This window comes from Netta rufina (genome assembly GCF_964035555.1).
Source record: "Netta rufina genome assembly, chromosome: 2".
NCBI classification, from domain to species: domain Eukaryota; kingdom Metazoa; phylum Chordata; class Aves; order Anseriformes; family Anatidae; genus Netta; species Netta rufina.
The window spans coordinates 296,923-307,318 of NC_140124.1; the positions used below are offsets into that span (position 1 = coordinate 296,923).

Consider the following 10,396-nt stretch of genomic DNA (forward strand, 5'->3'; position numbering starts at 1 on the left):
TGGGCAGCCTGATCTAGTAAGAGGTGTCCTTGCCCTTGGCAGGTGTTTTGGAACTGTATGTCTGCTGCCTCTGACATGTGCCTCGTCTGTGCTGGTGCCTGCATCCAGCAGCTGAAAATAAACTCCTGGACGGCAGGGAGGTGCTGTAGGGGAGCTGCCAAGCAGGACTATTTATACTGGGTGAGTCAGGCCTGTGCCTGAATCCAGCCAGGCGCTGGGGATCTGGAACTTGGGAGCAACCCATAAAAGACACAGCCTTGGACAAGAAGCTCTTGGCTGCAGCTTATTTATTGTGAGGTTTGGGCTTGTCCTGTGCATTCTACATGACGGACTGCACCTTTCCCTTCATCTCTGCTGCACAACACTCAGTGCAAATGGATGAGGAGCAGCTGGATCAGTGGAAGTACTCTCGACAAGTAAGACCCCAATACCACCACCGTGAGTGCAGCCGGAGCCCAGCTGGCCAGGGTTATCTGAGAAGCCGCTCGGAGCCACTGGAGTGCCGGGACCTGCTCGTCCAGAACGCGCTCTTCACTGGGGACCTGGAGAGGGTGCAGAAGTACTTCAGCAGGAACGCAGCTGTTAATCTCATCATTGAGACCAAGGGTGATGAGCTGCGCTGGACTAGTAGGAAATTTGGTGGGTGTGTGGAACTGGGATGTGTCAGCAGTGGTGGGAAATGCTGTGAACAGGGACCAGAGAAAGAGCACAGACAGCCGAGAAAACTGTTGAGGGGAATACACAGTGGTGGAGATGGAGTTGTGGAACAGGGACTTGGGGGAAAAAAACAGCTTTTGGATGAGGAAGGGGGATTCTAGGACTATACAACAATATATAGCTAGCTTTCTAAAGGAGATCAGAGGTATGTCTGCTGGGAAGTGGTGAGAATATGGTCCTTGAAAAGGCTTCAGGAGCAGAAAAACATCAGGACTGTCCTGCTAGAGGTTGCTGGGATAGAAGTGAAGTATGTGTTATGTGATGAGTGTGCTTGGGTGAGAACACATCAGGTGGCATAAGGATTCTTTCTCTCTTGTATCTTAAGTTGGGTCTATTACTCTTGTTCATTAGGAATTGGAGCCTGTGACATGCTTTGGGAACAGGTTGTAGCAGTGTCCTTCATGCACAGCTCAGCCTATACCCTGAGTAATAGGTATAGCTGCGCTTTAGCCTCGTGAGCTTCTGCTTGGGCACCAAGTCACAATTCTGCTCTGGTGACTTTAAAGTGTGAAGCAGAGCCACTGCGATCCCTACTCCAAACACTGCCTTTAGGAAGCTGCAGGGGGATTGATGTAGGAGGGTTAACACCACCTTTGCTCCAGAACAGAAGCATTCACACCAAGCTTAGTTTTGCTTTCTTTCACATGTAGAGGTCGCACCCCTCAAGCTGTCAAGCTGTTCTGTTCTGTGAGATGGACTGGAGAAGGTGAGCAGAAATCTCATCTATCTCAGAGATGGTAGAAGCAAGTCTGTCCTGAGTGACAGGAGATAGAAGCTGGTCATCCTTGGTGTTTCCTCCTATCTGTGCACCTCATCATAACTTGCCCAAATACATCTTGCAGCTACCACACGTGCTTCTATGCTCTTCAATACCTTTTGCTTACATGCTCATCAGTGTCATCTACAAACTTTTCAATAAGCAACATAACTGTTGTAGGCTCTGTCAAAGTTAGCAGTTTGGAAGTGTGTATGTCCTTGCTGCTGCGTGATAGTAGTGTGGTGCAGGCAGACACACAGAATTTAAGACAGTGTCAAGTGTTGAGGGGACATAATTACATCACTGCTTTATGCAGAGGGCTGATGGTGAAAGCCCCAATGTGTCAGAATGGAAGAGCCAGTGATGAAGGTCACTTGCCAGAAGTGTGAGCTCTTTTCAAGTGTCCTGACACAAGGCTATAGAGCACAGTGATAAAGCTTGATCATTACTGAGTTCTGTGGGAATTCATCCTAGCAAGAGACAAAGAGATAGGGTAGGCTTGCAGATGCAAATGCTGATACTTCTTAGGTGGTGAAGATTATCTGCTGAGTTCCAATATTTTTACATGTGTGTTTTGAATTGTTACAGTCTACTTAGGAAGAAAATACAAAAGTTATTACCCTTGGTGTAATAACTTGGTGAGACCACTTGTCAGAAAACTATTAATTGCACATTTTTAACACACACCTGGTGTTGGGCTGAAAAACACTTTAACAGCAAGTCAATCTGCTTGTAAAAAATTGTGCCCCAAAGAAAACTGGACAGTTCATGTAAAACAACTTCACCCAGAAATTGCTTTTATCACCAAATATTCAAGGTGTGAAAAACCCAAGCAAGCAAGTTTGTTCATCAAGCACAGACCAAAAATATACTGCAAAATGTATCAGACAAGATACCTAAGGCTTTGGTTACACTTTACTCTGATGTGTAGGGACAATTTCCTAAAACATACCAAGACAGTGACCTTAAAAATGGATTCTAGTGACCTGGTATTTCTTGAGTCATCCCTAATGATATTTTAAGGAGCCCAGAGGAGCTGTAAATTGTACACTGTTACTGACATTAACTCATACAGTCTTTTGACTCCCTGGCTGTGCTTTTATGATTGGGAAACCCATTCCCTTGTTGTATACCTGTTTATATCTTTGGGGAAATTGAGGATCCCATGAGGTAAGGAAATCTGCCAAGGGCTTCCCTTTTTTTACCCTCTCATGCACTCCATTATACCAAGACTACTAGTACTGAAGTCTGCACATAAAAAGGATGCTGCAGAATGTCAGTACAGAGTGTGATCATTTATTTTTAAGGAAGTTTACAGCATGTGGAAAAAGGGACAGGCCATTTGGGAGGAATCTAGGGACACTGTCAGAGTGTGAGGGGAAGTGACAAGGAAAGCAGAGACCCATTTGGAATTAGATCTGGCAAGGAATGTCAAGGACAACAAGAATGGTTTCTTCATATACATCAGTAGAAAAAGAAAGACTGGGAAAAAAGTTGGCCCACTGCTGAATGGAATGGATGCCCTGGTGACAAAGGATATGGAGAAGGCAGAGTTGCCGAATGCCTTTTTTGCTTCAGTCCTTACTGCTAAGATCAGCCCTCAGGAATCTCAGACCCTGGATACAAGAGAGGAAGTCCAGAGAAAGGTGGACTTTCCCTTGGTCAAAGAGGATTGGGTCAGAGATCATCTAAGCAAACTTGACGTCCACAGATCCATGGGCCCCAATGGAATGTACCCATGGGTGCTGAAGGAGCTGCCCAATGTTATTGCTAGGTCACTCTCCATCATCTTTGAAAGGTTGTGGAGAACAGGAGAGGTGCCCGAGGACTGGAAAAAAGCCAATGTCACGCCAGTCTTCAAAAAGGCAAGAAGGAGGACCCAGGCAACTACAGGCCAGGCCCTCTCTACTCAGCCCTGGTGAGGCCTTAACTGGAGTATCATGTCCAGTTCTGGGCTCCCCAGTACAAGAGGGACATGGAGCTACCTGGGTGGGTCCAGAGATTGGCTATGGAGATGATTAGAGGACTGGAGCACCTGTCGTATAAGGACTGGCGGAGAGAGCTGGGCCTGGTTAACCTGGAAAAGAGAAGGCTGAGGGGAGACCTCATCAATGTGTATAATTATCTGAGGGGGGTGTTGAGAGGATGGAACCGGTCTCTTTTCAGTTTTGCTCAGTGAAAGGATGAGAGGCAACGGCCACAAACTGAAGCACAGGAGGTTCTGGCTCAGTGTGAGGGGGCACTTCTGTACTGTGAGGGTGACAGAGCACTGCAACAGGTTGCCCAGTGAGGTTGTGGAATCTCCTTCTCCGGAGATACTCAAAACCCACCTGGATGCCATCCTGTGCAAGATGCTCTAGGTGATCCTGCCCAGCAGGAGGGTTGGACTAGATGATCTTCAGAGATCCCTTCCAACCCCAGCCGTTCTGTGATTCCCATTACTGAGAAGGGTAAAGTTCCCAATTTTATACTCTTCTCTGGTCTCCAATGTAATTGTTGCTTGATGGTTTGCTGGGGTCAGTTAACGTGTTTTTAGCTCCAAGATCTGAATAATTCTATGACAAAAATTTAAATACGACTGGTCTTCTAAGCAGTTTAGTGTGTTTGTTAGAATATGTGGTCTGAAAAAAATATGGTGACAAGAACTGTGAGCAAAGTGTGCTGTTCTGTAACCAACGTAGGGGCAGGATGGGTTTCTGCCACTAAGTGGGGACAGGAAAAATGCTGCTTAGGGTTAAAGGAAAACAGTGAGGGAACTGTCAGAGGATGGACAAAAAACAAAACAAAACAAAAAACAGTACTAGAACTGTGCAGGAGCTCTCTGCAAGGCTGAATTTCAAAGAAAAGTAGGTAGAAGTCTAAAGAGTAATTACCATCTATGTTTTCACTTCTCTTGTAATGACCTTCCCACCCTTGCATTATTTCTAACAGTCCTTTGGCTGTAAGCTTTGATCAAAAAGAACTCTCCTGTGACTTGTTTAAAAACCTGTCTAGTGCCATGGCCTTGGGTGGAACTAGAAAATGAGGGTGCAGTGCTTGAGGGAGATGAGGGTTGGGTGGATGGATGCTGCGGGTGCATGGAGGCAGCTGTGTTGTGCTGTTGTGGTCTGGACAGCAACTGGATGACGATGCAGACTACTCCCTTTCTGTCCTTTTAGTGGTGTTCTGTATTGTCTTCTACCCTACAAGCTATGCTGCTGCCCTGCCCTGCCCTGCCCTGTATGGGGGCTTCTCCTGCATAGCCAGTGGCTGCAGAGCACTGCTGCCTGTCAGGAGTGTCCTGCCCTGCTTCTTGGCCCAGCCACTTGGTCACAAGCTTTCCCAGAATAGAGCGGCTGAGACCTGAGCTGCTTCCAGCCTGGGCCAAGCAGCGATGTGACACGTCCTCACTCCCAGGCAGGCAGCCCTTCGGCACGGAGCACAGGGCACTGGTGTGGCTGTGCCCACAGGCTCAGAGCCTGGCAGTGGAGGTAGCAACAAGGCCAGCCCTGGCTTCTGCTGAGGCTGGGCGCTGCAGCATGGGCAGCCTCACAGGCAGAAGGGATGAGCATCAGGAGCCCATCTGCACGCGGAAAGCAACGGGCCCTGCACAGGCCTATTGGCAGGCCCTGCTGGCTGGGGACCGGGGGACTTTGGCTGAGGTCCTCAGCAGCCCTCAGCACCGGCTGAGTCCCAATGCGGTGTTTGACACCAGCAACCTGGAGGAGTGGAAGGATTACCGCTTCAACTTCCGCCGGCTGAGTATGTGGGGGCAGCGGGGCCTGCTGAGCAGGCGCTCAGAGCCATTTGCTTATGCTACAGGGCGTTACTGCTGCTGGGATTGTGTGTCATGGGTCTTGTTTTGGCTGTGAAGGAGCGGGAATGGGAGTCAGAGTACTGGGATGTAGCTGGGTCCTCCTGTGTGCATGTGTTTGGGAGTGCGAGGTGTGTCCTGCATACCCACCCCTTCTAGCAGGGGCTTTTGCAAGTTTTGGAGAAACTCAGGGTTTCCTCACCTGATGCAGGACATTCAGGCTCCAGGTTGTGCTCCTTCTGTGACCAGACCTGTAGCCTGGCACTGAGTAAGTGCCTGGTCTGTGGGCAGCCTGTGCTGGCTACAGGGGCTTCTGATTCTCACTGTGGGTTGTGCTGAGCAAGGAATTGTCAAAGCCTTGTGTTGAGTCCTTCAGGTGGTTCAGTTTGAACCTAGCTCTACAAAAACACTAGGTGTATACTGCTTCTGCAAAAAAGAGATGAGAGCAAAGCAGTGTCCAATGATCCTGCAGTCTAGGACCTCCAGCCCAGCCTGGAGAGGCAGCAAGAAGCATGATTTAAGCCCTTTTTCTGTAGCAGCTGCAGACTGCCAGCAGACTGCACCAGCGCAGCAGTGGTTCTAGCTGGGTCAGCATCTTTGAGAGTTGGCAGGTTTCAGACCCTTGTTCTGTTGTAGGCCCTAGATGACCATCTCTGCTGAGGCTTGCGTGCCTGTGCCATACTCAGGGCTCATCTCTGTCTCCTGGGTATGTGGCAGCCTGCTCTGGAATCCTTTTGTTTTACTGCCTGTTTCTTCTATTTGTGGTGCTTTGTGCATGCTGCTTTTCCCAGCCGCCTTGCTGCTTTCAGCCCTGCTTGTGCCCCTGGGCCTTTCATCCACTGCTCTCCTGCCAACAGAAGCCCTTTGCTGCATAAATGAGCTGCAGGTGAAAAGTCCAACCCCTGGGAAGGGCCTTGGCTCTGAGGCTCCTGCTCCTGAAAGGCCGTGCAGCCTCAGGGACAGACGCCAGCCATCCTGTGCCTTTGACATGCTGGTCCCAAGGCAGGGACCTTGGTGACTAGCAGGAAGAGGCAGGCAGTCCCTTGAGAGGAAACCCTAGATTATCAAGAGAGGATGTACATTGGGTACTCTGGGCAAAAGGACAGCACTGGGCCCAGTGCTGGATGTGACTCCCTGACCCCTCTTTCTCTGCAGGACTGTGGTCTCTGAGCTATGAGCAGGAGCTCACCACGCCACTGCACATCACAGCCAGCCGGGGCTACACAGATTGCCTGCGGCTCCTCCTGCTCAGGGGCGCTGCCGTCAACTTTGCACCAGGGGGTAAGACTGCCCTGCATGAGGCTTGCGCAGCAGCCAGTACTGACTGCGTGAGCCTGCTGCTCAGCTTTGGTGCTGACCCCGAGGCTGTCTCTGAGGATGGCTACAAGCCCATGCATCTCTGCAAGAGCCCAGAATCTATCGAGTGAGTTCTGCTCAGAGGCTGCAAGGGGCCTCCCCTCCTTGAGCCTCATCCTGTGTAGAAGGGGTCATTACTCATCCCTGCAGGTGTGCTGGTGGTTGCAGCGATGGCTGCTGCATGGGGTGGCCTCACTGCATGCTCCTGGACCAGGACCACCTCTGATGTCTGACAGATGATGTCAAGCTCCAGGCCTCAGAGCTGATGCAGCTGAACTTGGTGCTGCTCCCTTGCTACCCATCAGCAGTGCAGAGCTGATGGTTCACACGGCAAAACTTTGGGAATGCATGTGCAGATGGATGTGGGTGCAGACTCTGGGTGTGCTGGCACTTACTAAACACCTGTGGAAAGTTAGGTGGAATTAGGGTGACAGTGTCTCTGCTAACCAGTCATAGTGGCTTAAAACCACTGCTCCAGGGTAGGAGGAACAGGGATTTGGGGACTCTTGGGAAATGTGAAAGCCACGGGATGGTACAGAGAAGGGGACGTGGGAAGGTGGCAGGTAGGATGGGAGCCGGGGAGCAAAGTCTGTCACTGAGTGCTCTTGGCCCACACAGGTGTGTCCAGCAGCTGCTGCAGCATGGTGCCAGGGTGAACAGCCAGACAGAAGAGGAATGTGACACAGCACTGCATGTGGCAGCACGGCATGGCCTAATAGACCACGTCCGCCTGCTGCTGCGCCATGGGGCAGAGCTGGAGGCAAAGAATGAGGAGGGGCAGACACCACTGAATGCTGCCTGTGCTCAGCCCCACCAGCCCCAGGACATGGAGCGCTACTACAGGGTCTGCCAGCTGCTGGTGGAAAGTGGTGCTAGCATCAACGCTGCAGACAGGGACCGTCAGCACCCACTTCACTTGGCCTGCAAGAATGCCAATGCTCAAATAGCAGAGTTACTACTGGCCCGGGGTGCACACGTCAACATCATGAACTACAGTGGGAACACGGCACTGCACAATATCCTGCAAGCAACTGCATACAAGCTAGATCACCATCCGGAGCTTGTGGTGCAAGCCCTGCTCAACTACGGTGCCATCCGCATCTGGCCTGGCTCCCTCCTCAAGGTGCAGGGCTCACAGCTCTACTGGGCATGTGGTGGGAAGGGAAAGCTATGAGCGTTGGGGCCTCTGGGAGAAGAAGGATGTGCCTGTCACAGCAGTGCTTGTTCTGCACCAGCTTGCTTGCTGTCCTTCCTGACTCTTCCGAGGACAGGGGGAGAGGGAAGGGGTGTTACTGGTAAAGGATTCCCTGAAGTTTTCTCCAAAAGTGTGTTCTTCTGTAGGGCACTCCCACACCTGTCTGCCAAGCTGTATGGGCAGTCCCTATACAGTTTCCATAATCACTTGCCCTAGAAAGTGCCAGCCCCCTTACTCTCAGGTGGTGTTTCTCCTCTCTGGGGCGTACCCTCCAGCTCATGCTGCCTCTGCAAGACATCAGCAAACAAAGGGTTAATTTCCTGTCTTAATTCCTGAGCAGTGCAATAATTACCCAGCCCGGAGATCAGCAGATTGCTCTCCCCTTTGGGAAAATACAGGAAAATCAACAATTAACACTAATTAATCTCCTATTAACGCCAGATAATGAGGATCACTCGTACAGCCGGAATAGACTCTGACAGCTACTGCTGGCCTGGGCCATAGGGAGTGGGAACCAAGACCCGCGGGGGCTCTGCTGGGTGCAGCTATGCATGGGTAGGGTGTGCTCCCAAGACCGTGCTGGTGGCATAAGAGACACCAACACAGCGTGTTCGTTGCACCTATGTTGTGAAAACGTGGGCATGGTACACAACGGAGATTTGTATCACATGAAATATTTGTGGTTTCTTTCTGGGGCTTGGTGTAGTAGCTGATGAGCACAGCACTGGGACTACCAGCGTGCACAGCACAGGCACAGGATGTCTGCAGCCTCGTGCAGAACAGGCACAACACAGCCCTGAGACCCTTGCGTAGCCCTCGTGAGAGGCGTGGTATGTTGTAGCAGGAGCTGCACACAAAATGGGGGGTCTGTCCTTGCCCCAAACAGCTCTTGTTCTGACCAGATGCGAGGTAAGGAGCAGGGAGGTGGTTGCTTGTGAGCTGCTTTTAGTGGTAGGGCAGGTGAAGGGCGCTGCATCCCAGCCCCATACGTCAGTCCCTGCAGCTGAGCAGAGGCTGCAGGGCCGAGCCGTGTGGTTGGGGGGTCGCCCTGGCTGCAGGAGCAGTGCTCTGGTGCTTTCCACCATCAGTGGCTTTGATCTCCCAGGGCAGTTTAAAGGAAGGATGCTCATTCTCCAGATTTATCGAGGTTGTTTTGGAGTATGCGCAGCTTTTTAGAAGACAGAAGTGTGTCCTGCAGAGCTGGGTTCATCCGCTGTCTCCCTGGTGCAGGTGCTGCGGTACTGCCATGCCTGCCCGCGTGTCATCGAGGTCCTGATGAACAGCTATGACCATGTGCGCGTCTCCGCAGACTGGGTGGAGGCAGTTCCAGCGGAGGTCGTGCAGGTGAGAGAAGGCACGCTGCTGGCTGGAGGCCATCGTGGGATGTGCTGGGGGAATTAGGACAGGGCCAGGCTAGGCTGAGTGCCTTGCAGGGCAGAGGGCAGTGCTGTTGGGGGTAGGAAGGGTGCACCTGGGTAGCTGAGGCAGTGGACTGCCTGGCTTTGCCTCTGCTCCCAGAGTAGGATCTTCAGCGTTGTCTGCATCTCATCCTCTCTTCTCTCCCTGTAGAAATACCCACGTTTCTACCAGTCACTTTTCTCGCTGGAGCAAAGACCTCGCTCCTTGCAGCACCTGGCTCGCTGTGCACTCAGAACCTTCCTGGAGGGCCGTTTGCTTCCAGTCCTGTCCCAGCTGCACCTGCCAAGCACCTTGCACCGGTTCCTGCTGCTCAGCTTTGAGGATGTTCTCTACTAAAGGCTGGGGTTTGAGTCCCACTGTCTCTCTGTTCAGATGTTCCACCCCTACCAGCACAGCCTGTGCCTTTCCAGATAACCCCTTCCCTCCTGCCATACTGTGTCAGCCCCCCTCTGCCAAACCTGCTGCTGTCCCCGCCAGCCTTGTGCTCTGTCTCCTGCACCCATTTTGGAGCATTCTGTTCACCCAGCCTAAAGAAGACAAGCTCCGGACTCACTAAGAAAAGCAAGAGATGATGATTAGGGCATTTTGTGGGACCAGGAGCAAATGTGCTGGATTGATCTCAGTTTTTCTCAGATCTACAAATTCTAACTGAACCAGGAGGCTCTGCTGCCCTGGGCATTTGTTGGGAACTTGTCTTTTGTCAAGTAGTTTACAGTTTGTACACAAGGGAGTTTGGAATAAACCCTAGTCTTTATGCCTACCAGAGTACAACTTCTGCCTTGCCTTGAAGATTGCCTGATAGGGCTTAGCCATGAGACTATCCCTGTGTAGCAGCAGGTGCACTCAGACCTATGCATTCACCTGCTCTTCAAAGGACCAGAAACAAATGTGATGGGTGTAGGAACGAGGCCTCCGAAACAAACACTTCCCATGCAGTTGCAATGTCTGAGGTTGTCCTGCTTAGGGCAGGACAACAGTGCTCGTGCCAGTACTGGGCACTTGGGTTTGGGGTGAGTAGGATATGCACTCTGAGAGCACTAGTCCCCTGGGTACAGAGCAGATGGCCCCTGTGACAGCCCAGCCAGCGTCTGCCAGAGCCTGATGCAAGGCCACATGCTGGTGCCTGGGCTGTGCAGCACTGTGAACAAGGTAAAGGATA

At 51.5% G+C, this 10,396-nt stretch overlaps 1 protein-coding gene across 2 annotated transcripts; it reads left to right on the forward strand.

The window, feature by feature from the left end:
• The first annotated feature begins 277 nt into the window (after nt 1–277).
• Nucleotides 278–10,008, forward strand: ASB10 (ankyrin repeat and SOCS box containing 10). Of its 2 annotated transcripts, none has more exons than XM_084282710.1 (5): nt 278–639; nt 6,423–6,690; nt 7,242–7,746; nt 9,049–9,162; nt 9,388–10,008. In XM_084282710.1, the coding sequence occupies exons 1-5, from the start codon at nt 324–326 to the stop codon at nt 9,571–9,573; spliced, it is 1,389 nt and encodes a 462-aa protein (XP_084138836.1). In that variant the 5' UTR covers nt 278–323; the 3' UTR covers nt 9,574–10,008. The 2 variants fall into 2 exon arrangements, with proteins under 2 accessions (XP_084138836.1, XP_084138837.1); XM_084282711.1 differs by lacking the exon at nt 278–639 and adding an exon at nt 4,874–5,215.
• Nucleotides 10,009–10,396: the final 388 nt, after the last annotated feature.